The following is a 26,896-nucleotide window of genomic DNA, read 5'->3' as shown; positions in this document are numbered from 1 at the left end:
GTAAACAGAAAACACAACAAATTGTGAATGAATGATAAATAGTTTATTGCAATAAAAACAGCATTCATCGGAATGTAGTAGCATATCCTTATTTCTGAGAGACAATTAAAATGTGTCAAAGTTATATAACCTAGGTAAAATAATACAAAACCAGTGTTGAGAACTTCCCTGGTGTTGGATCAGTAGAATACATTACTAAATTCACAGTGAAATCAAAATACACAGTCAAATAATGCCAAATATATCTGCCAATATCTAATATTGCATGAATTTGTCCACCACTTCATGCTACCACTGGATGATGCCAAAGAGAGACGTTTATCTATATATATAATGGCCTCACATGATTATTATATCACCATCTTTATATCATACAGTCTAAGCCATGTGGTGTTTGTATGGAGCTCTACCCTATATATCTATAGGGTCTAATATAAAGCAATATGTGTAGGTGAAATGGCCAGCTTTCCCTTTGAATTAATGTAAGACATCAGATCAACATAGCCAGTAGTAATGTAAACGTTTAATACATAAATAGTCCCTCAAATAAGGGGAAACTAAATGTATTGGGCAGATTAACCAAATGATCATATAAAATCATATAGCAAATGTTGAACAATAAAACGATGTTGACACTTACAATGTGATATATTTAATCAGGTTGTGCTGATTATATGAGGTTAATTACTTTACCTGTCAAAAACCATTTCATTGTTTGGTCATTAAGCTACAACATTTAGGAAATTGTAATCATCATTACTAACACCAAACCTATAATACATAATGGTAAATAAACTATTTCGAATGCCTTATTTTTACCGGTATAGCTAGACTCACACATCCCGCAAAAACCAGTAGAAGCGAAGACGGAGGTGTGTGGGAGTGAATCATCTTGTGTTGCCTGCTGATCTCCATTTCCTGTTGCATTGATGCTGCTGTCACGTCGCTCGTTTATCATCATTGCGAGATGCCATGCAGCGTCAAAATATGCATATCTTACTTATATTACTTTATAATCACTATTTTACATTCCCAACATGTGTTCAATCACTTTAGTCTGCCTTCTAATTTTCAACCGCCTGTTTTTCGCTAACCAGAATGCTGTTAGCTAAGTAGGAAGCCGGTGTTCCCCACGTTTCCCATGGTTCCTGAACGCAGCACAGTGAACATTGCTAGCAGCTGCCTGTTTGAGGGAGGGGTGAATGAGTTGAGCTGCAGGAAGCTTGTTCAGCCATGTTAGTTTTCTCTGGTGTTCACAAACGATGAGAGAGAGGAGCCATGGCCTTGTCACTGAGCGGAGACGATGAGGAATATGATTCAGAGTCTGAGCAGGTCAGAGCTCCCACATTTCATTATGTCACCTCCGTTTGTATACGTGTGTGTTTTTGTCAAAACGTGTGGTGAGAGAGAAAGGTTTTTGCGAGTGTAAATGTGTTTTCTTCTGTGGCTTCAGGTTACCCGCTGTTTTCCTCAGTATCGAGTTGAAATGTGTCCTTTTATAACCTTTCTACAGTCATACGGTTTAATACTCAGTTAATGTTATGTAAACATGGTTAAATAGAGTCGGGCTGCTTATTGGGATTTATACCCTGTCTGTCCACACATACACACACAGCGTGTCCTCTCCTCCTTGGACAACATCACGTTAGCCATAACTGACCCATTTTGTACTGACCACCTCTTAATACAGAGTTTCATCCTCTTATGTTATACACGTGTGGACAAAATCTTCCATCCATCTGAAAAGCCTTGCATGTACACGCTGTGATTTACACAATGTACTCTAATCCCACATGTCCGGTTAGGGAAAAAAATGCATACTTGTGATTGATTTCCTCACACTTCCTAAAGTTACCCCTCTCACTCTGTGCCTTTAAGAAGGCTTTATGCTCAATGTTGTCTAGCAGAGGCGGGGGATGGGGTGAGGGAACAATGAAGGGGCTCTGCTACTTCTGTTGTGGTTCCCAAACTGGGGTCCAGTGACCCCTCAAACCCCTGGCTGGAATAATGGTTTGACTTAAACTGTTGTTGTTTTTTAGGCCACTTGTTTTGCACCAGGAGGAGGAAAACACAGCACTGGGGTTTTTTTAATCAGATATTACACTCTGTTTTCTGAGGTTCTTTAGGAGAAAGTTTTTATTTGTTGGCCTGTCATAACAACTACTTTTGTTGCAGGATATATTGCCACTGATATAATTTCGATAAACAGAATTATTGCCATTTTAAGACTATCTTATGACAATTATATAATAACATAATAAAGCAAGTACACTCTTTCACATAGCATGAACTTTTATTTCTCATATATTTAGACATCCTATTGAGAGAATACATAATATCCTATATAAATAAAGCATGAATAATTAATACTACACAACTAAAACAATACATGTAATGCACTCTGCTTGCTCTGTTACAGAAACATGCACTTAAACAATATTAAATAGATGGCACATGGGGGAATAGAGAGCAACACTGAGGTCTTATAATGAAAGGGGAAACCCTGGTGTTTATTCTGGCATCATGTGCGTTCAAATATTGCTGACATTTTTAGGGTAATCAAACTTAAAAACAACAGCCAATGATGAGGTCAGCAAAAATAAATGAGAATATTCAATTGTATTGTACGAGAATGTTATTATTGCGACATGCCTATTCATTTGTGGTAGGAAGTGTGTGTGTCATTTGGGCATGAATGCTTTCTAACAGTGATATTACACTAGTCTCCATTAGACACTTGGCCTTCACAACGGAGCAGAAATATGAGAGGTGCTGACATAAGAGCCAGGTCCTGCTGCTTACACAATGTTTACACATACAGCACCCAATAACAGCTCTTCAGTGGCGGTGTTTTGGTGTTGAAGAAAGCCACACTCACTTTTTGTTTTGTTTTGAGGACAACCAATAGATGAGCCTTGTGACGGATTTCCTCTGAAATCCATGTTGAAGCTGAGTCACAAAACCACGCTCACACAAGAATACAAGCCATGTTTTTTCTTCCCACACTTCAGGAAGCAATCCCAAATTCCTGACATATTACTGCACAGAGTTACAGTAAAGACGAGGTCAGCTGATAGTTGCTTTGGCAGCCGTGCTCTGCAAAGTGCACAGATTTGTCTTGAGCTTTCCATCCATCCATCCATCTTCTCCCGCTTATCCGTGGTCGGGTCGCGGGGGTAGCAGTTCCAGCAGAGAGCCCCAAACTTTCTTTTCCCTGGCGACATCAACCAGCTCTGACTGGGGGATCCCAAGGCGCTCCCAGGCCAGCGAAGAGATATAATCCCTCCACCTGGTCCTAGGTCTACCCCTTGGTCTCTTCCCAGCTGGACGTGCCTGGAACACCTCCCTAGAGAGGCGCCCAGGTGGCATCCTAACTAGGTGCCCGAACCACCTCAACTGGCTCCTTTCGACGCGAAGGAGGAGCGGCTCAACTCCGAGTCCCTCCCGGATGACCGAACTTCTCACCTTATCCCTAAGGGAGACACCAGCCACCCTGCGGAGAAAACCCATCTCGGCCGCTTGTATCCGCGATCTCGTTCTTTCGGTCATGACTCATGTCTTGAGCTTTATGCTACATATTTACTTTAATTAGAGCAAGGTGGTTGTGTGAGATCTCCAGAGAATGGAGCATTTGTCATTTGTTGTGCTCAAAACTTTCCATCAAGAGCTGCAACTCACAATACTTTTTTTAATGGCAAATATATGAAAGATTCATCGGCAAGGTATTTCTTGTTTTTGGTCTATAACATGTCACGTGAAAATGCTGAAGAATGTTGATCAGTGGCTACAAACAAACACCCACGATTACAACCTCACATGTTTTATTTGATTCACAAGTCAAATACATTCAGTTTAATGTCAGAGGAGTTCAGAAATCAGGAAATACTATCATTTAAGAAGCTGGAGATGATTTATTCTTTTACAATTATGAAATGATACATTTTTGCATCTCCTTTAACACTGTCATTTAAATTGCTTTGTTTAGAGGCTGACTTAAGAAATGATATTACAAAAAAGCCCTTGTGTCAGACAAGGTCAGGAACATAATATGGCAGCAGAACAACAAAAAAAACATTGTGTGATGTTGACAGTCGCCCTGCAGCTGCAGCCACTCCTCTGGTGCTTCCCTCCCATATTTCCACAGGAGTCGGATACATTCATGGCAACATGCCAGGTGAGATCATTCAATCGACACATACCATTTAAAAGAATCTCATGATAAGATTCAAAAATAATATCATTTAAAAGTCTTTCTGATGGAAGAATTCAAAAGCGTCCACGTCCAGGTGATTTATAGTAAGTTCGAAACAGAGGAGCATTTCAAAGATGAAAATGAGTGTCAGTGCATTTCATGATGGTCCCATGAACATGTATTAAACTACTACGAGTGAGGTTACAAGCGTCAAGCTCTTGTTCAGACAAAGAATATAATACAGAGATGCATCTTCGAACATATACTTCAACTCATTTATTTAAACACAAAAAACCAGGTAAACAATCGCTTATAGATTTAGTATAAAGAAAATGTTAAATGTAATTGTATAAATCCCTGTTTACCCTTTACTGTCATATCCTCTGATTTATTTTCCTGCACCTTCTGCAGTATGCTCTGTTGCATTACTGTATCAACAAATGTCGTTATTGTTTTACGTTTATAATAACTATATATGTATCTGTAGGGTACATTTGAACTGTGTTCAGCTTTATTGTTGTTGTGATTAGCTGTATGTGTATTTCTGATTGAAGGCAACAATATATCAATACATTACGTTTCATTTTGTAGATGCTTTTATCCAAACCACCAACAATACCTGCAGCTGACCATGAGGTTGAAAAGTAACAGCAAGACTCTTGCATGTTCATTTACTTGACCGGTGCCCTATTGTGCTTTTTTGGAGTTTTCCCTTTGCTATAGTGTTATTTAGGTTTGTGTGCATGTAAATAGTCTGCAGAGGCTAAAATCCCAAAGTTCCCTCCAGAGGGAGTCTCGCTCCCACACTCCCCCCTAGCGCTCCAACACAAACCTTTAAAAGTGAATCATACAGAAATGAGAATGGCTTGTTGTTTCCTTGTATGTGTGCACACTTAATTCTCTTGTCTCTACCTAATATCACTCGGAAAGCATTCGTGTAAATGGTCGTTAGACCGGAGTGTTTTGTTTTATTTCCATCTTGTTTGACCTGTTTTACCTGATATCACTCTCGCACAACATAATGGTGTGCTGAAATGCAGTGTTGGTAATAAGTGATTAAATCCTGCAGTAAAGCCTCCCGCTGAGAGCTTATTTTTATCATCTCTTGCAGTCGTCTTTTCAAACAGATTGCCCCCAGCAAGGCAAACGTGTTGCCTAGGTAACCTCTCCTGCTAGAACAAGACTCGCTGTAATGGTCTGCGATTTGTCTTATTTTCTTAGTCCTGCCATGGCAACAGGGAAGAGTCTAAAAATAAAATGTGAGAAATGCACAAACGAGATATTATGAGCAGAGATCTGAAGCTGAGTGCAGAGCGGTTTAATCACCACGCTACCCTTTTATTTCATTTCTTTCACTCCCATGAGTCACACTCAGCACTATGCATGTTTGCAATTTACCAGAGAGGTCAGAGCTGTTGGAGAGGAGCACTTTGATTACATAAAAGGATGGTTAGGATCGTATAACCTGTGCAATCAATTCATGTAATGTAACCATCTCTCAAAGAAAGGGCTGAAACAATTTATTGAGTCAATTAACAGAAAAGTCCTCCTGCTTTTCAATTGTAAAGACTTTCCGCTAATCTCTTATTTATATCATTTTTAAATGTAAGACTACCTGAAAAAAATAAATGAATTTAATGTTGTTTCCCTGTACTCTGCAAAATTGTGATTGTGGCTGTTCTTCACATTTCTTTTGTGGCATTTTATAAACTAAACAATGAATTAATTGTCAAGCAAGTGATGTCCTTTGTATGATGTTCTACAGATATCATTTACGTCACCTTAATGCTGGCATATCTGCCTGATGTGAAGTTAACCTGTTTACTGTACTCTAACAATACTGTTATTATCAAAAATGGGCAAGAACACTGAATTATATCTAAAACTCAAGCATGAATAAACAGTATATTGTGTGAGTGCAACATATCAGGATACTTGTTCATGTGTCCTGATGCTCCGCTTCAGCAGGTCACTACAGAGAAGCTGAATAATATCCAGCATCATTATCTTTTTTTAATGTTTTTCTTTTGCTTAAAGACTCATGACATCTTTGTGTATCCTTCAGCTAACTTTCGTCTCTTCCTCTTCCAGCAGCGGGCGGCCAACCGGCCGAAGCCGAAGGTTGGGACGTCGGCGGCCATCAAGCTGCCGTCCAATCGCAGCTCGTCGGGAGCGAGACGCAGGAGGACGCGATGCCGGAAGTGCGAGGCGTGCGTCCGGACCGAGTGTGGAGAGTGTCACTTCTGCAAAGACATGAAGAAGTTCGGAGGGCCGGGGCGCATGAAGCAGTCCTGCATCATGAGGCAGTGCATTGCAGTAAGTGGGACACTTACAAGGGAGGGCTTTGACATTTCATTGGTAGTTTTTTCTTTTCATTTTTCTTTTCATTTCATTTCAATCTTTATTTCGAACAGATTAAAAAAATAACAAATGTGAAAAAAACAGAATACCGTATTGTTAAAATACAGTATTTATCCACATTCATGATACAAAAAAAGTCTTCATATTAATAATAAAAAATCCTGTGTCCGAAAGGGAGCAGGAGGAAGCAAATGCTTATTAATTCCCACCCCTTACTTGATCAATGATTGTCCTTTAAATCATTATGCAAGTTATTCCTACTTACATTTCCATTTATACACACATATATATAATAATGTATCATCTTCAAGCACCTCTCTTCATTCTCATAGTTTTCCAAAAAAGTGTTTCTGTACATCCTTTTAAACTGAAGCTTTTAGAAAAGCGTTAACAAATGTTTTCCACAAATACAAGTATTTTTACGTTTGACTTTGTAGAAGCTGTGACTCAGACAAATAGCAATGTGCTCTGTTTCTCTTCAAAAAAAAAGACCAAAAAGTCACGATAATATCATTTTGGTTTAATTACATCGTAATTATTCCTGCAAAAAGTTGTCATGTATTGCTAATAACTGAAATTATAAAATGTTAAGATTGATATCATGTTCATTAAACACATGTGATAATATCATAAAAATAAAATGTATTTTTTCATAATTTCCGTTTTTCTTTTTTCACTATTGTAGAGTTATGGTTACAGATTCTCTCCACTTCCCTACACTAATATTTTTAGTATAATCATTTTGCCAATAGAGAGAACTGTCAAAAGACAAAGTTAAAGATACATTTGACTGATGTCATTATTATTAATTATTTGTAAATGTCTTATAGATTTCGCAATAATATTGTTATGATGCATTCATTGGCCACATGAATCTAGTAGTGAGGATCTGACATCATGGCGGCCCTCTTCCTACATGTTCTTGATGTTTTCTCTCTTCACACAGCCGGTGCTGCCTCACACGGCGGTGTGTGTGGTGTGTAAGGAGGCCGGGAAAGAGGACACACTGGAGGAAGAGGAGGAAAAGTTCAACTTCATGCTGATGGAGTGCTCCATCTGCAACGAGATCGTCCATCCCAACTGCCTGAAGGTAAATGAAAGGAGAGCAGCGCTGGGAACGGTTGTTGAGCAACAGTCATCGCAGTGTGATTCGTTTCAGTTTAAGTAGTGTGCCAGGGATGCCAGGTCATTGTAGAGTGATGTGTGTGACTCAGACGTATGGACTTTAGTCACTGAAGTTAATTGGAAGCGGTGTTGTTTATGTAACACACTCATCATCATTATGGGGTTTACAAGCGGTGTGACATCATTGTGTTTGAGGATTTGACTCCCGCCACATGTTTAGGAACACAAGTGATTGGATTTGCTGAGTGTAGATTGTTACCTCGAATGGATGTTACAAGGTAGATCTTACCAGTAGAAGTGCTAACTGCATTTCTGAGGTAAAGCTCAAACAGATGTAAAGCAGCACACACCCTGCTTCTGGTTGTTAACGTCAGGCCAACACAGGCTTGGTCAAACCAGTTTCTCAGACAAGCGCTGTCAAGTTGTTTAGCAGCAAGCATCAACGAAGGCATCAAATATGTTTTTCCTTTTTGTTTTATACGTAATAATAAAGAAGCGCTTATTTAAGTAAGAGTTTAAATATGTTTTTAAGCCATTCTTGTCGTTTGTATATCATTAACTTTACTCTAGGTGTTACCTTGATTTTTTTAAATAAAATTAGATCAGTTTTTCTCCACAGTGAATCATTCTTAAAGAATCTTCTCCGTTTCTTTTTTATATTTAAGCTAAACTTAGTCATCACCATATCACAACACTTCTTTACAAATTCTGACACAACCCTTTCAAACAATACAAGTCTGATTCATGCAGTTGTCATGCACTTCCTACGTAATACATTACAGTTCAAAACACTCAGTGGTGTGAGTCTGAAGCAGTGGCTCACCTGTGCATGAGTGACTGTTGGGCAGAAGTAGTTTGATAATTAATTTACTTCAGTTCCTCAATACTTTTTATTGTTTATTTATTCTGTAATCGCTGTGAAGGCATGTGAGAAAAACAACATTTTCTTTACTCAACCAGTGTAATCCCTAATCTGTATAAAATGTTCATTTTGTTGGTAAACTTTTCCTTTGACTTCACTCCCCTTCCCTTTTGAATACATGACGAGTGTGCACGATATCTGAGGTTAAACTGTGCTGACCTGCCTGGCAGGCGCACGTCACAACCGTCACTTTCACTTCCCCTCTCTTGTTTGCGTTGTAAAAACTGAGCGTTAAAGCTTGTTGTTCTTGTTGAGATCCGGTTCATTTCCTTGTTGGTGTTTCAGATGAACGATGCCTCAGGAGTTGTGAACGATGAGCTGCCCAACTGCTGGGAATGCCCCAAATGCAACCATGCTGGAAAAAGTGGAAAAGTGAGTATAAACATGTGTGAGTCAGCAGGTTCAGATTATATATCTGCTTACTAAGGTTGTGTTGGAAGTATTCTGACTCACCCATTGTAAAAGTTTTACTACCAAAGATTCCTGAGATTTATTTCAGTATTGCTCAATAGAAGCTTTCTTTATTCAGTATTACTTTCAGTATGTCAGTTTGTGTGTGATGATCATCTTACCACTTCCTGTTTATACTTTTCTAGTCTGTGAAAGTCTGTGTTTGTCACAGACGCAGGACACCACTGACTCAGCCAGTGGTGGAAGAAGTACTCAGATCTTATACTGCAGTTAAAGTAATAATACCACAGATTAAAAAGACTTTGTTAAAAGCTTTACTAAGTACAAGTAAAAAAGTATGTTATTACAACTTAACCTGGAACCCTGCAGTCAAGGTTATGCACATATTTATTATATAGTATTGGATATTTAATATATATGCCACTCTAATTTTGCAGGTAGTTATTAGGGAGCTTTTTCTTTTCTTTATATGACAGGTCATTTAATCTAATATAATACAGAATTGATTAGATGCTTACATTAATTATTGATTGTAAATGGAATATAAAGTTGCATATTTGCCTCTTAGATCAAGGCAGAGCTATAAAGTAGCAAATAGTAAATGACTATCAAGTAAATAACCAGGTTTGATGGGTTTTATTATTGTTTCAGTCAAGTTTAAATGTAAAAGGGTCACTATTTGTTTCTGCCTGGTGGCTTTAAAGAGAGCATATTAATTGTATGTTCTTTACATGAATACATTATAATAAGTAATCATTTGAAATAAGTGATTTTAAATGATCCTATAGTTACCTAAACAGGCGCCATAGCATTTAAAAAAATGTAGTGAGTATTACGTAGAAGAAAATAGAAAAACTCGACTCAAGTACCCTAACCTTGAGATGCTACATATCAAATTTGAATAGATTTATTTATTTATATTTCTACCTGTAGAAGTAACACGCTGTCTGCTTTGACACCTGAGGGACGTTTGTAGTACAGTTGGTTTTCCAGCCCGTGATAGGCTAAAGGTATAAAGTTGTCTCGCAATTTGTGTCCCCCTTGGCATTGAAACAAAAAAGGGGTCCAGGGTTCAAGTACGCCTCCAACCTCCCGGGGTCTCTGCTGAGGGAGCAGAAGTCCCTGAAGGAGGAGGGGGACGCGTCTACAGCGGTGAAGAGGAGGCCGGACAGAGAGGAGACCCCGAGGTACCGACCGGAGGAGACTCTCCACCGACAGCCCCCCCTGCTCTCCCCCAGCAACCTGCCCCGCCCCCGGCCCGAGGACAAACTGAGGAAGAAGAGGAAGCTGTTTGATGACGATGAGGAAGAGGATCTTGGCGTGAGGAAGAAGGTTAGTATCTTTTATTACCCTTTTTTCTCAGAAGTGAGAATTTGAGTATAGACTTCTTTCCTGTTGCCAGCTGATGCCAGTAGAAGCGTTTCTGTTTTTCCCCCTGGTGTTTTACTCACGTTTGATGTGACGAAAACACGGTTAAACTGTGAATTACTTTCAATTCTGAACTTAATTATTATATCTTCCACTCACCCAGAGTTACAGGCTAACAACGCATGATTAAAATGGTTTCAGTTGAGAGTAAATTAAGAGTAATAACTTTATTTTCTGGACTGGAAACTTTAAGGAGAGCATATGTTAATAGATCATAAGAAATGTCCACACCCCTGTCATAGCTTTCTGTCAATGGGGGGGGAAATGAGCAGGTTTCATATTTCTATTACTGTAGATCGATTTGATAAACACTTTTGACTAAGAGTAATTTGTCATGAGGAAAATGTAGAATGTAACCCCTCCTGCTAAGGACAAAAGCCAGATGTTAATGGGTGTTAATCTGTGTCCAAGGGGAAAGGGGTGTGTGACTCGTTTGTGTGAGTCTCCTGCACCAATGAAACCCAGCCCATGTGTGCTCATAAGGCACTAGACAACAAGCAGGATGGACACAGGACTTTAATGATATACAGTTCCAAACATTCAAAGAAAGAAAACCAATGAGAAAATGTCAGAACACTTTGCATCAGTTGCACTCTGAATCTCGTTGTACTTTTTGTATAATGACAATAAAAGGCTTTAACTTAACATAAATGTCTTATAGTGATGGATATAGTGTTCTCCATCTTTCTCTTTTTGTAAAAGGCCAACTCAACATATTATCTTGGCTTTAGACCACTCAAATACATTTCAGGTTCCTCAACAGAAAGACATTCTTGAGACAATGTACCTGGGGATATGCAACATAAAGTAAAACTCCTTCTCAACAACCCTAAGACCCCCAAAATCTGCCCTATCTGTAAAACACATTTGTAAATATTGCAATTAATTCTCTTTTTTTTAATCCTATAGGAAAAGTCAGATGATCCTTATTATTCCAAACTCCTACATCATATAAAGACAGAAGAGGAGGACGAAGACCCCTATGAGGAGGAGGATGAAGAAGGCAGGGTGCCTCACTTCAGGGGAGGTCTAGAAAGGAGAGGGCGTTTTGGGGACCCTGAAGACGAAGCAGATGAGAGGGACTCCAGGAGTTCACTCTTAAACCCCTCCGTTAAAACTCCTTTTGGAGACAGTGACCAGTCGCTCTGCAGCTCCCCGCAGGCCGGCCCCAGCAGCGAGGGCGGCAGTGAGACCCAGGAAAAGGGTCCGCGTCGCAAAGCCCGCCGGAAGCGCCGTTTACCCAACAGAGAGCTGAGTCGGGAGCTGAGCAAAGCCCTGAACCAGGAGATCCAGAAGACGGAGGACTGCCTAGCCAACGAGAACCGGCAGCCCCTCAAGGTGGAGCCGCAGACGGAGAACGAGGAACCCCAGAGGCTGTTCCGCAACGAGCTGGGGGATCAGAGGCCCCACCTCAAGAACAAAGAGATGAATGGGACCCCCTGGGAGCTGCGCCACTTCTACCCCAGTCAGATCACCCCGCTGGGCTTCAACAGGAGCACCCCCACCAACCGGCCCGTGCCCCCACACTCCCCGCCCAAGTGTGTCCAGATGGAGCGGCACGTCATCCGGCCGCCCCCGATAAGCCCGCCCCCCGACAGACTGCCGCTGAAAGACGGGAAATCACACGTCATTCAGCGAGAGGTGTGGATGAAGATCTTCGGATACCTCACCCACCAGGAGCTGTGTGTCTGCATGAGGGTCTGCAAGACGTGGAACAGATGGTACGGGGACGAGACACACTCGTTTAACATGAGGGGCGATACTGCTTAGGAAACATTTCTCATCGGTTATAAGCTATGAACAATTTATATCTCAAAGTTTTTTATATCATCTCTAAAACGACACCGCTGTTGGATTTAACCTGTTGCATCGCTCTTGCAAACTAATTCCCCAAATCTGAGGTTGTTTAATGTCATTTTGAATTCGTATTGATTTTTACAAATGTCTACTTTATCATATCATTTAGTTTGACTTCAACTTCACACAATTGCACCAGCTTCTTTTCCATTGATTTAGTATTGACAAACTAACTGAATGGGAACATTGCCTTTCAAGTCAGTTTGAATTTGAAGTCAGTTTTCACACGTTCTTGCAGTAATGCATTGGGTTACCATTCCTAGCTCAAACATGTCTTTTGCTTTGGCGCTGTTTCCCTGAAGACACAAAAAACACACCACATCTGCACACTTACAAAAGAGCAGACCGCCAAAGTAGGGTCTTAAAAAAGATTTGTTCTCTATGTTAACAATAATTAACACACTGAAAACATCCCCCAACTGTCGAAACACAAATATTGCTGCTCAGATTTGATACATCTTGATAACATGGTTACATATAAATATTCTTTCTGATGTCCAGGTGTTGTGATAAGAGACTCTGGACGATGATCGACCTGAATCGCTGCACCTCCATCACGCCTCTCATGCTGAGTGGGATTATCCGCCGGCAGCCGGGCTCCCTGGACCTCAGCTGGACCAACATCTCCAAGAAACAATTGGGCTGGCTTATAAACAGATTGCCAGGTAACTATGAGTGATTCTTGAACTGCTGACAAGGAAACTCTCCCTGTTTAGTTTCTTCTGTCGGGCATCAGTATTTTAAAGTGCTGCTGTGTGTTTTCAGGTCTTCGGGTGTTAAAGTTGTCGGGGTGTTCCTGGGCGGCGGTTTCTGCGCTCTGCACCTCCAGCTGCCCTCTGCTGCGCACCCTGGACGTCCAGTGGGTAGAGGGGCTCAAAGACGCTCAGATGAGGGACCTCCTCTCTCCCCCCACAGACAACAGACCAGGTAACCATTAGGTCAAGCACAGCCATCATGCTAAAGTTTAGTTACTACTTTATGACCACCCTTAATGATGAAATCACTACATTTAAAAGTATAACATTTCAATGTTAAAAGGAGAAATTATGAACCTGTTATTGTTTGTGTAGTTGCATTATATATAATATTTTTGTCCTCAGACCTAAGTTAGATTTACATTTTTAGGAATAAAAATCAGCTTTAAAGTACGAACATAATGTGACTGACTTCTCATTTATAGCTTTGAGACATCGTACAGATCCTTATTTACTGTTGTGCACTTGTTGACAAAATACATGAACTAATCTGTGATGTTCTTTATGTGACTTTGATCACAGGTCAGCTGGATAACCGCTGCAAGCTGCGGAACGTGGAGGACCTGCGGCTGGCGGGGCTGGACATCACCGACGCGTCTCTACGCCTCATCAGCCGGCAGATGCCCTCTCTCTCCATGCTGGACCTGAGCTACTGCAACCACATCAACGACCAGTCGGTCAACCTGCTGACCGCCGCCGGGACCACCACCAGGGACTCCCTCACAGACATCAACCTGTCAGGTGAGAGAGGCACGGGGGGGCGGGGGGGCTGACATACAGGTGTGATACTGTACGAAGTTAGATGCTCTACTAAAAATGGCCACACAAGCTAGTTTAAAGGTAAACTCGTCACTAGATGAGTTATTATGAATAGGTCGGGTAGTGTGGGTTACATCCTCAATAATCTATGAAATCTGCAGAATTAAAGGTGGAGGTATGTAATTTATTTCAGATACACTTTTTGTTATATTCCATGGAATGCTCTTAACATCCCGATTGCAATGAATATATGAAATGCTTTGACAATAAATACATAAAAAAGTTTCATCTGTGGAAGCCGTAGTGCTGTAAAAAGCACGACCAATCATATGAGCCGGCCCGGCTAAAATAACTGGATGGCCTTCCATCTGTGCACAAACTTATCTCGTGCCCTCATTGGTCATGTGCGTTGGAGGAGGGGCTCTGGAAGGAAGTGGCAGATTTTTTCCGGTTGTGTATTTTTAAATTCTAGCGCACTCGAACTGGTTTCTCCAAAATTATATAAACAGAAATTAAGTACATTTAAGGATTTGTCAATTTACAATCCAAAATCATCAGAATATATAGTCAATTAGGTGTGATTAGCAGAGAACAAAAGATAGGGAGTTTCCTATTTTAAGTGTTAATTTTGTAGACAGAAACTGTTGAAATATGTTTGTTAATGACCTTTTTATTACATAATTACAACTCGACAAAAAGAAGAATTTAATCTCATGTATTATAGATTTCATCTTGATACTGTAAATCAAACTCTGCTGACTTGTTCCAGTTTCAGTAGAGCCCCTGACAGGATCATGTAAGAGTTAGTAATGGCGACAGATACAAGTTTTATAATGACGTTTTGGCACCAGCCAGAAATAAATGTTTCCCCCCAACATTTGACCTGTAAGATGTTTTACATCTAACCTTAGTAGACCTTAGCAGTTTTCTCATTTTGCCAGCAGGTATAACAATATGTTAATTTCACTACAGGAGAAACGTAATGTTCTCTGCAACTGGGTGAAAAATTATATATAGTGTATATCGCTTACAGCAATCCCCCAAAACTAGTTGGAAAATATAATCAATAATCCAATATCAAGCACTTAATATATCCAATTTAAGTGCTTGTAGAAGCTATTTGATATCCAGTCAAGTTTCACCACACATCCTTTATAAATATCAAGCTTGTGACTGATGTTGTTCTCCGTTTCCCTTTCAGTTTGTAACCGGGTCACAGACCATTCCCTGAACTTTTTCAAGCGCTGCGGCAGCATCTGTCAGATCGACCTGCGCTTCTGCAAGCAGGTGACGAGGACGGCCTGCGAGCGCTTCATCGCAGAAATGTCAGTGAGCGTGCCGTTCAGACTGAAAGAGGACAAACTGCTGCAGAAGGCCAGCTAGTTCTTCCTAACAACCAATAAAAGACTTTGCACTTAATGGAACAATATTTTTCTTTGTAAACTGCTCCTGTGATAAGTTTCTGAATCGTTGTAAAGAAACTGAAACGAGACGGATTCCGGAAACACATTCACTGGACAGAAAAAAGGATGCATGCATTTGTGTTGCGATTATACTTTTTTTTTTAAAGATGTGCTTATTTGTTGGGTTGTTTATTTTTATTCTTTAAATATTTGAGAACACAGTATTTTTATACAAGCTTCACTTCACAGAGTTTACTTAACATGTCTCAGGAGCTGAGAATCACAGAGAGACTGCATGGCATGTGAACAGAGAAAATATCCCCTTCCTCACTTTGCCTTCATACGACCATATCTTCTACGTGCCAACATCTGTATGTGACATTAATGGAACTTCAGTATCAAGACAAAAAAAGATGACCTGTACAGAAATAAATATCTGATTAAATTATCATTACTTTTTCTCAAATATTTAGAATGTATTTCAAAATGACAAACATATTTCCTTTCACACCCTCATGTCTTCACTTACCTTAATACTTTTATAAATTGTTGAGTGTTGTGTTTGACATTTCAACATTAATTTATTGATTTTGTTTTTTTATTACAGTTTATATTTATTCATTTATTCAATAAGTTGACATTGATGCCTCAGAACCGGATCAAATAATGCTAGCTAATAACTTATCGGGTTAGTTTGAGCCTGTTGGTGGAGTTTAACACAGTCAGTGGCAGGAAGTTGACATTAATACAATGTGAAATGACTTTACCTGAATGACCTGCCACTGACTGTATGACACAGTCAGCCTCACACATCTGGCCACAGGCTTAAGAAAGTATTGTGCAAATAACTCATTTGCATAATGTTTAAATAATAGCTCCATACAGTAGGTGTCGTGTGTATTTTGGGGTGTTGTGCCGTAATCAATCACCTGAGGTGAATGTGATCATGTTTATATTTGTAAATCCAAAAACTATGCTAATATGCATTAAAATAATTTCATTTGTATCATCACCGAGTCTTTCTTGAGTCCATTTATTTCAATATATCTGCAATGAATACTCACACTTTCCCATAAAGCTTCAATGACATTAAAAGGATCTTTCCTTCTTGGGGAAATGTAAAGTCATATATTTAAATGAGTTTTTCAGCGCTGGAGCTAAATTAAGAAAGGTCTTTGGCCTTCTGTTTTTTTAATGCAGGACTGAACAACTTCTAGATGTAAAACGACATTAATTCTGCACAGAAATAAAGCTCAACATCAAGGCAGTGAATACAAGTGGAAATCCTCTTTTTGGGACGTTTTTGATTATGTATTTTTAATTAATATGACACTTTAGAACTACTTATGTGAATACATGTTTGCAAAATGTCCTTTGGTTCTTGCGATTTTCTATCGGTTTTCTTTTAGTATACAGAGTACCACATTTCAACCTGATCCAGTAGGTGGGGCTGAGTGAGGCTCAGAATACATCTCTCTGAACATGCATAACCAAAAGGTCTGTCAGTACACTGCTTTGTTCCAGAATGATGCATATATCTGACATACATTTTATATCATTTTGTAAATATATTCCTGCTCCCCAAATAATTAAATGTTACATACTTTGGTGATGCATCGATTGTTGTCCTGGTTTGTTTAAAATGTCTCTACATTACAGGATGCATGGTCTTTTAATTACGTTTTAAGCGATTCTCGCCCCGACAGGACAATCTGTAATCATTTGGATCTCGTAAAGTACCCCTAAACATAGCACCATCTTCAGGTGGTAATGCTTGATAAATATTTTTAGAACATCTTAAATTTGACAAGCCAAAACCAGTAAATATTTGGTGTTTTTGCCTTAAACAACTTCAAATTATTACTCAATTATGAAACATTTAATTATTTTTGTGTGTGTTGATGAATTCATTTCATTATTTCAGCAATTCATATTTTATCTAAGATAGTTAAAGGGAAACTGTCGGTGATGCACGAGTATACAAAAACAGGCTTTAATTAAAATCTTTAATTACCAAAATAAAAAGTTCAACATCCCCAAATACAAAGACTTGCACACTATTCGACCCTCTCTAAAGGAAAGGTGCTCCTGCTCCGCTGCTACTAATGATTTTAGGGACATCTTTACTCAGCAATGTTGACTTTGTCTGGGTACTTCTAAAATGTGCAGGAGTAGAGGGGGAGAAGATGGCGAATAACATAACCAGCGTCATACGGTTCTCATCATGCTCTGGTTTAAGAGGGACAGATAATTCAAGCTATGCAGATTAAACACATTTCAAACCACTTGACAGAAAAACGTTACTCTGATATAATAAACCCAACCCCAGGGACATTTCAATAATCTGATATTACACCGTTCAAATCAAATGGAAAAAATAGATATTTACATCTCATATGGATCATTATATGCAAATATACATTAGCAAGTCATTATTTTGTATATACTTTCTATACCACAGTTGTCAGTAAACTTGGAGCTATATCTTTGAAGAGTTAGTTCAATACATTTCTCCTATATGAGAAAAAAAAAAACTAAAAAGCACTTCATTCCACTCCAAACAATGTACAACAACAAAAATAACAAACATTCTGTTTCACACCCACAGTTCAGCTGGAAACAGGAAGATGGTTGGAGGAGTTAGCACCGGTTTTTGTCTTTCAACTAAAAAGCTGCTGAGACAGAAGCTACAGCCGAGGTTAGCTATTGCCGTAAGAGACTTTGTATGACGGTTTAAATGTGTAATGCATTGAGAGCTGCAGCGATTAAGCAAAAAAAAAAAAAAAAACTAATTTGAATAATGGTAATTTAATGAATTTTTGCATTCCATTATGGATTTTTAGCTTCTTAAATATAGAGATTTACTGCATTCCTCAGTTTTATCCCATATTAAACTTAATATATTTGGGTTTTGGACTCACACAATAAGACATTTTATTGTGTGAGTCCAACACAATAATTTTCTGACATTTTAAAAGCCCAAACAATTAATCAAGAAAATAATAGGCAGACAAATTAACCACTAGTTGCAGCGCTAAGTGCATTATTCTGCGCCTCTAAAACAATAATAATTCAATATAATTAATAATGCATTGATTTCATCAGTCAAGACCGCATAGCACTCATTTCTAGAGTAACACTAGGTTTTACTTCAAAAGAAAAAACAAGCTCAGTTATTTCTAATTTCATCTTTTTTTCAACTGACAAACAAACACATTAAGTAGCCTTTAAACTTCATCCCACAAGGTTTCCAAGAATCAGTACACATGTTACTTCAGCCACTGTTATTGGTCATAGTTTAGAGTCTGTTGTGAGCGGTGGTGCATTAACACAGTGTGAACAAAGTGCTGAAAAATCAACATCCGCACATGCTGACACCCACACAGTGGAGGGTGGAGGAAATGGGTGACAAGCATAGAGTAACACCCATTATTTGGCACCTTGTTCACTCACCCTCTGTCCTGTGGTGAGGTTCAGTTTGCTTCTGTCCTCGGTGTTTCTATGATATGTATTGACGTGCAGCAGTCGTAAAGAAGCTACAGCTTATAGGCAGATCTGAGGGTGATGCGTTGTGTTAGACAGGACTACAAGTGGCTGAGTGCCACACATTCTTTGCTTTGAGAAACTGTAAGAAAAGCCAAACAGACACTTAGGAATGAACACAGATTAGAGATATGTTTACTTGAGGAATGACTGAAACTGAAGTCAAGTTATTAATAAAAACACATTTCTCACAATATTTCAATGTGCAAATAGTGTGAGACTTTTAAGGGAATACAAACGTGGGAACACCCACAAAATAACTATTTTGCGGATTCAAAGTTATGAGCTGCATGGTTGATTTAAAGGTGGATGTTTTAAAGTGGGGTTATATGAGATACTTCCAAAGCGAGTGTTCAGTATTACTTAGAGTGCCTGGCATCTGGCCTCCACAGTTTGGAGTAGCAGCCCTGGAGCAAATTACTATTGTGGACAAAGCAGCAGCAAAACATACTTCGGCCACTTAAAGAATAATCCAAATCAGTTAGAGTGAACGCTATATTTAGAATATTTTCACCACTTTACCTTGCTGTGAGATGGCTCGCTCCCAAGAGGATCTCCAGCCCTTGTCTCTCTCATATCTCCTCCATTCAAGGCCACCAGACTCCATTGAAAGAAAAATGTAATTCTACCTCATAGAACACCAGAGTTGCTGGTCTATCACTGCCACAATTGGAGAATTTGAACCTACCAAAGTCACACAATAACACAGTATGTTATTGAGTTAGTATCTCATACAACCCCCACTTCAAAACACACAAAGTCTGAGACCTGCAGAGGTGCATTAGGACTTGAAGACGTGCACGGCCCTCACGACGTACTGCCTGCAGATCGGGCACTCGTTCATCCTCTTGCCGCACTTGGTGCAGGTGACCATGTGACCGCACTCCAGGAGAACGCAGTCGATCACAGCGTCCATGCAGATCCTGCAGAGGTTGTCATCCTGGACCGTCAGCGGACCCTTCTCACCGTCTGGAGGAGAACGGAGAGGTGAAAGGAAGTGTGAGGAAACTGTTTTAAAAAGGAGTAAGTCACCCACAAGATGATCACATGTCTCCATGTTGAACAAAGAATTAAAAAATGGAGAAGAGTCATTTTAATAATTTTGTCCTTCAGTCTGTTATTTTTTAATCTTTGTTCACCATTTTCTTCAAGAATACTAAGTAACACAGGGTGAGTAAATGATATGCAAAATGGTCATTTAATGGAAGTTTTCCTCCTAACACAGCGATGAAATAACAGAGTGATATATCATGCACTGAGGAGTGAAGAAGGTGCAGCAACATACTCAGCAGCTTCATAAATGGCTCATCTTACCCAGAGTGCCTTATCTTGGTGAGGTCATGCTCACAATCTACTCAAAAATGTCAATGCCCGTAATAGCAATATGTCAAGGTGTTTCTATGACGACCATACAGTCTTTATAACTGGTAGCCTGCTGCTAGGAGAGTGGGTTTACACGGCTAATAGACTACACTTCCTCAGAATGACTTGCTTCACACATCCAACCACATGAATGGATGATAGAATGATCATGGTGGATCGATGAACCTGTGGGATTAATGATTTCCATCCTTTTATAAAGAAACTCTCACATTAAATGTCATTCACACACAGGGAGGACACATAGGGAGGACACATGGGGATTACACAAAGACGAAAGTGGGATAGCGAATGATAATGGGTTCACGGTGAATACAGATGTGGTGGTGAGTCACAGGTGGTGCATGTGACCATGGCAACAGTGGCATAAGCCTTACCTCCGACGGCCCCGTTGCAGATAGGAGGGGGAAAGGCCACCACTTAAGAGTGATAGGAGTAAAGCAAGCAAGAGACATTTCATTATGATTCTGATTGAGAAAAATGCATTTAAATGACTCCGCTTGTGAAGTTAATTATTATTATTTCTAGCGACAGTATATCATATTGTCTTAAGGAGCAGAGATATTGGGTTTTTGTGGTTAAAAACAGGATGTGGTTTCCAATGCTGACATTTAGGAGAGTGCACACAGTTGAGTGACAGCTTACCTGTGGTTTCTGTACTGCTCACATTTTCCACTGCAAGAGAAATCATTTTAAATTAGTATTGCGACTTATTAAAACATCTTATATTCTGTCAATACACAGGCTTTACCGAAAATATTTAAAACGTAATTTATTGTGTTTAAATTTGAATTAAATCAACATTAGATTGCTGTCTATTTTGCCTTCTTCTTTTGTTTCATTGTGGTCAAATTGTTTGCTCTCCTGCTTGCCACACACAAGGGAGGCAGGATCCTATATTTAACAGGGCAGACAAGCAGCAATCTAACAAACACTGAAAATAAATATTCATTAAAGACAGTTGATCTAATTAAAAAAGACTAAACTATCTACATTTAATCTGATTAATCACTGCATTAAAATGGCGAGTGTTTTTAAGTTTTTTAGGGTGATGACATAAATATAATGACTGACTTTTGAAGCTTTCTTGGAAAACCTCGATATAGAAGCTTATCTAAAATGGACATTTGGTAACCCTAATCCTAGTAAATACATTCAATAGTAAATACATGTAAACAGGACATTGTTAAAGCCAACAACTGCCAAACTAAATATTCACCCAGACTAAGTTGATACCCACATGATTTCCTGTTCTCCTCCGTCTCTCTGTACAGTCGGTTGACCCGCTCCACCAGCTCCCACTTCTCACAGCACCCTGAGAAGTTGACAAAGTTCCTGGCGAGGATCTCCTTCAGCTGCCGGACGGACAGGCCCTCGATGTCCCTCAGGCTGGAGATATCTGAGAGCGACGCTCTGGCCCGACGCCGCGTCTGAGGACTGACCTGAAGGAGCAGGAAACACGACATTAGGGGCAAAATGAATTGAGCGTTGAGATTTCCCTTTAAAGACTTGGCAGATTAGCCTCATGCATAAGAGAGGAACGGGGCTGCAGATGTACACAGGGACAACAATTGTATTCACTATGAGAGTTAAATAAAAATACAGCTTATACTTCCAGGAATCCTGTGTTGTGTTTAATAGCAAGCATGCACCACCACTTGAGAATTCTTGTAATTAAAAATGATTATGCAATATAAAAAGGGGTTTATTACTGCTTGTTTTGAGTAGAAAACACTCTTTTGCAGAATGGGCAGAAGATGCTTGAGCGTGCTTAGAAAAACTATTATATGCGATAGAATCTTGTGTTTCATTGTTTGCTTATTCAGATGGAGCTGAGCAATTGTAGGCATTAGCATCTTATTTGCAAGCCTTATATTGCTAACCTGGCAATTTTCAACACAAAATGATATACTGCATATAGAGCTGTGTCATCAGTTATTTCTATTTATACGCATTCAGCAACAGAAATGAAATGCACTTTCTAAAACTTCACATATGAATGATTTCATAATGAAAGCAGGAAATTGTATAAGTCACTGATTACCTCCGGAGTGTGTTCACTGGGGTCCAAGTTGAGGAGAGACACAGATGTGGCATCACCTATATCCTGCAACACAGCAGAGGCAATAACAAACATTAGTTTGCAGTACACACTGAGAATAAACCCGATGACTAAGGATCAGGATTACACACTCTTCAGACAGCTCATTGATACCCTGGGTCAACAATGTCTCGTAGCTTTCATGCTTACTGCTCCCTAAGCAGGCCAAGTATTTATAGTTGAGCTGAGCTCTCTTTTCAGTGCCTGTTATGGCTCTTCTTATTTGCTTTATATTCCTGATAATTTAATTTTCAACTTGCTTGTGGTAAAGCAAGAATGAAAGGATGAACAATATATTTCAATTAGTTTCTATATTGGTGGCATGTCAACAAGTGGTGGTCAGGCTCCACCACTTGTCAGGCTCCTCTCCTCTGTGCGCTGGGCTATATCATGCAATCGAAAGTTAAACTTAAGCTCGCTCCATTGCGGAGATATTTCCGCGAGAGTGCAGAAAACTTTTATTTATTTATTTATTTCAAATGTGAAATGTTACCAATATACTCACGGACCACTAGGGGGCGTCCGCGGACCACACTTTGAGAAGCACTGATCTAGATGTGTTAAAAACATTGAGATGTATCAATCTATTTAAGATATGCCTTTATCTCTTGAAATTCTCAAGGTACGTCTGTGTCACAATTTTAAGCGCATCTCCTTCCTACAGAGCCCAGAATTGGAATTGCTAAAGTGTTGCTTGTTGTGAGTTGATATAACTGTAACTTCTGTTAGGAACATAATGCTTTTGTCTCGTGTCTATTGCAGGCCTCGGAATCGAATCACATAAAAGTTGTATTGTGGCAGACTTTGTGATATCAGCAAATATTGTACTATTGTCCAAGTCATACGCAATATTGTAATGACAATTGTTGTGTACATCCGTAATGTGTGCTGCTGCTAAAAATCACACATGGTTAGAAGTTCTGACCTGGTTGGTGTCAGAGCTGTCACTCCTGCTGAGCGGCTCCTCCTGAGAGGCGACGAAGGCCGACAGCTCTGAGGCTGACTGCGTGGTGGAAGGGGTCGGCGTGGAGAGGGAACGCGAGTGGAGGCTGGCCGCGTCTGGGTCCTCCTCTTCCTCAATGCCTCTGTGACAAAGCACCAAGTCCACCAGGTCTTCTTTTTCCCTGCAGGTATCCGTGGGGACGTTGCGGAGCAGCAAGTACTGACGCAGGTCCCTGACTCGTAGGCGCATGAGCCTCGGACGCTGAAACGCTGTCGCCTTCAGCAAATTACATGTGGCACAGACACGCAGATTCTGCTGAAGCACGGAGCACAGAGAGCAGAAGCTCCTCTTGCAGTCACAGCAAATATACTGCAGAAACACAGAGAGAGAAAAACAAGATGATGGAAATTAGGCAATTTGGGAATATGTCTAGAATGAGTGACTGTCAAAACACAACCATAAAAGAATAAAAACACATTTGACATACATAAAAGGGATGTGATGATTGGATCTGTGACAAAAAACACTAACAATTATTTTATTGAGGAGAATTTTCATTAACATGATCATTGTGAATTGTGTGACTTGGAAGGCTGTTTTGTTTGCTTTTCTGGAAAAGGATTAAAACATTTTAGCACAATTTATAATACAGAATAATCAGGCATAAAAGCACAGACTCACGATGCTGCTATTTCTATTTTTATTTATTTACCCTTTATCTATGCAGGGGGATCTAAGGATTTAATATGACCTTTTTATGATTGTTCCCTAAAAAGGATAATAAAAAAAGATGTCCTATTTGTGATACAATGAAATGTGATTCATTTATGTTAAGAGGCACAAGAGTTTGAATCATATTTTGATTATTATCGAGATAAAATCATGAATCACAAATATTTTGGCCGAGATAAATGTGTCATGAAAATGTTATCTGGAACGCCTACATTTGTCTAAAGTGTGGCAAATTGCTTCTATTTACCCTTTTTTATTCAAATGTCAACATGTTACATTTAACAAATGACTGGAAAGCACCTCGATGTCAGAAGTCCTTTCCTGCATTTTTCAATCACTCACATCTGCTCTACCTCTCCTGGTGCAGAGACAGGAGGAAGCTCATTTCTTTTAAGTGACAAACATCAAACAGTAATAAATGCAAGATGTGGGATTAGACTGATATGGTGAGCGAGTGAAGCACAGGGTTCAGACAGAATGAGACCATAAGCCATGCATGAACATGAGCACTCGTTGAAGATATTACAGAGCAAGCATGGTGTCCATCTGTCCTCCTCATTATAAATTAATAGCCTCTGGGTGTAAATTCAATTGAGTTTTGATATTTTTTCAATTTGGCAAACAATTTTTTTAGGTGATCGAGGTGCTCTATTCCCTATAATAGTTTACACTAATAGTTAGACAGTCACTTTTAGTCTAGTCTATACAATATTTAAAAATACCTATTACTAACGTAGACAAGAAAACAAGTGTAAAAAACATGTTCTCTATCTACGTGCTATTAACTAGATGCATTTCCACAGCCAAAAACAGCAGGTAGTTAGTCCTTCTGTTTAAAATATTCATCATATACCTCCCTCTGCTTCTACACAAACACCTTTCCTTCTAATTAGGTAAGTAGAGCCGTGAACATGTACTGGAAGACACCTACCTTCCTCCTGAAGACTGAGAAGGCCTGACCACAGGCCTTGCAGACCAGACTGGGACTTCCTGAGCTGGCGGGCGGGTATGTGGAGTATCCCGCACTGGGGGCAAATCTGAAGGGTCCAGCACCGGCCCCAAACCCTGGCTGCTGGCCTCTGACGGCCCCTGTACCCATGACTTCATTCAGCAAACCACAGCATGAAGCCCACATGGACGAGGCCCCTGCCTGACAGTCAGAAAACACAGCATCATTTCAGGATCTCACATTCAGCTTTTAGACATTAATAGGAGCATAACAGCATGATTCTTTGCACCTCCCATACTTATTTATTATTACAACAAGCAGTATTTAATTTCACTGTAGAGTATTTGATTATACATGTTATTTTTAGCTCATCTTATTAATTTTTACATATATATATTTCACTCATCCTGCAACATAGGAGAATTGCAACATTCTCTTGCACTATTTCATTTATATTCTGTTATTTCTTGTGCTATTTTTTTTAATGTATTTTATTGTTTTATGTTGCATTGATGGAGAAGCCTGACATTTTCATTGCGTTGACTACACTGTAGCTACTGTGACAATAAAGCCTTTTAATCTTGATTTATGCTCTGAAACAAGCCATATTCTTTGTAAAGTTGCCTCATTTGGATGCATATTATAAATAATAACTAAACACAACGCTGTTACACAATTAAAGCACAAATAGTCAGACAGGAAGAGCAACATTCCACAACACAGGCAGACAATAAAACGTCAAGCAAGCTACATTTTAAAACACTTTCGATACCAAGCTGACGCAAGCGTTGCAATACGAATAACAAAACAAATGCATTTACTAAAACAATTGCATGCCTTACATTTCTGTCAGGTCGGTGTTTGGCAGCTGTCACTGAGCTGCTGTCTTGTGACAGTTTTCTAACAGAGGCTGGGTGACATAACGTCAGTGACATGAAGCTTCTGTAGCTAACGTTAGCTCCCTGCTGCTAGCCTCAGTCTAAGCAGAGCTAAAAATGGATCAGAGGTTATGTAAAGGAAAACGGCACCTTCATTGCAGCTCCGGCGTTTCTACCGTGGAAGAGGAGGCAGGCGGTGAACACATTGCAATATGAGGCATCACTTCTTAAATTGCATGAATGCGTCTTGGTGTGAGAGAAATGTTCGAGCCCCGGGCCAGGCTGCTTCTTCTGTGTGAGCTCTGCAGCCTGCGCGCAACCACTCTGTTTCACTGCCCTCCATGGACAGTCTGCAGAAGTCCAGCCTACTTTACAGACATATGGGATACATGTTCACCATTGATGTTCCTGTTGTCAACAAACAGATTAATCATCCCTCTTCCCTTCAGAGTCCCTTGAAAAATGCTACCTTCACAAAAACTGCTATAAAAATATGATATATTCATATTTGTTCCCACTTTAAAAGATGAAATCTTTCAAAACTACTCCAGCCTGACATACACATATGAAATATGAATTATATTTTGGGGATTTTAACCCTTTAAATGCCAGTTTGTTGAAAAAACTCCACTGTTTTTATATTACAAAAAACTAGAATAATTTAAAAAAAATACATTTCAAGGAATATTTGATTATTGTTATTATTATGTCCCTAGATGGGTCAATGATTGGCAGCAACATTGATTTGAATGTATTGTTTTTTTTGCAGTGTCAGATTTAAACAAAAACTCACACTCGTGTTCCCAAGGCCAAAAAATGCCACCTTCACAAAAACTGCTATAGAAATATGATATATTCATATTTTCCCCACTTTAAAAGAGTTAATCTTTTAAAACTCCTCCAGCCTGACATACACATATGAAATATGAATTATCTTTTTGGAATTTTAACCCTTTAAATGTCAGTTTGTTGAAAAAACTAATAATAATTAAATAATAATTTCCATAAAATAAATTTCAAGGAGTATTTCATTAGTATTATTATTAGACCCTGATATGGGTCAAGGATTGGCAGCAACATTGATTTTGATGCATCATTATATTTTCTGTAGTGTCAGCTTAAAGTTTAAAATCTTAGCCTATAATGATATATGATGA

General features: G+C 39.4%; 2 protein-coding genes across 4 annotated transcripts; one reads left to right on the top strand and one right to left on the bottom strand.

Annotated features, from left to right (window-relative positions):
- The first annotated feature begins 1,183 nt into the window (after positions 1 to 1,183).
- Positions 1,184 to 16,219, top strand: kdm2ba (lysine (K)-specific demethylase 2Ba). Of its 2 annotated transcripts, none has more exons than XM_034212457.1 (10): positions 1,184 to 1,332; positions 6,287 to 6,508; positions 7,500 to 7,643; positions 8,886 to 8,972; positions 10,056 to 10,343; positions 11,349 to 12,160; positions 12,798 to 12,961; positions 13,062 to 13,223; positions 13,574 to 13,792; positions 15,012 to 16,219. In XM_034212457.1, the coding sequence occupies exons 1-10, from the start codon at positions 1,279 to 1,281 to the stop codon at positions 15,191 to 15,193; spliced, it is 2,334 nt and encodes a 777-aa protein (XP_034068348.1). In that variant the 5' UTR covers positions 1,184 to 1,278; the 3' UTR covers positions 15,194 to 16,219. The 2 variants fall into 2 exon arrangements, with proteins under 2 accessions (XP_034068348.1, XP_034068347.1); XM_034212456.1 differs by having other exon boundaries at positions 6,284 to 6,508.
- A 986-nt stretch (positions 16,220 to 17,205) lies between these two features.
- On the bottom strand, positions 17,206 to 26,074 carry rnf34a (ring finger protein 34a). 2 transcript variants are annotated; one of them, XM_034212458.1, is made up of 8 exons: positions 25,890 to 26,074; positions 24,844 to 25,062; positions 23,163 to 23,549; positions 22,181 to 22,243; positions 21,377 to 21,578; positions 20,782 to 20,811; positions 20,514 to 20,555; positions 17,206 to 19,725 (listed from the first exon to the last, which is right to left on the bottom strand). In XM_034212458.1, the coding sequence occupies exons 1-8, from the start codon at positions 25,893 to 25,895 to the stop codon at positions 19,538 to 19,540; spliced, it is 1,137 nt and encodes a 378-aa protein (XP_034068349.1). In that variant the 5' UTR covers positions 25,896 to 26,074; the 3' UTR covers positions 17,206 to 19,537. The 2 variants fall into 2 exon arrangements, with proteins under 2 accessions (XP_034068349.1, XP_034068351.1); XM_034212460.1 differs by lacking the exon at positions 20,514 to 20,555.
- Between the last annotated feature and the right edge of the window lie 822 nt (positions 26,075 to 26,896).

Source organism: Gymnodraco acuticeps, unplaced genomic scaffold (assembly GCF_902827175.1).
Source record: "Gymnodraco acuticeps unplaced genomic scaffold, fGymAcu1.1, whole genome shotgun sequence".
NCBI classification, from domain to species: domain Eukaryota; kingdom Metazoa; phylum Chordata; class Actinopteri; order Perciformes; family Bathydraconidae; genus Gymnodraco; species Gymnodraco acuticeps.
The sequence above is the reverse complement of the archived record's forward strand: the minus strand, read 5'-3'. Positions and strand labels throughout refer to the sequence as shown.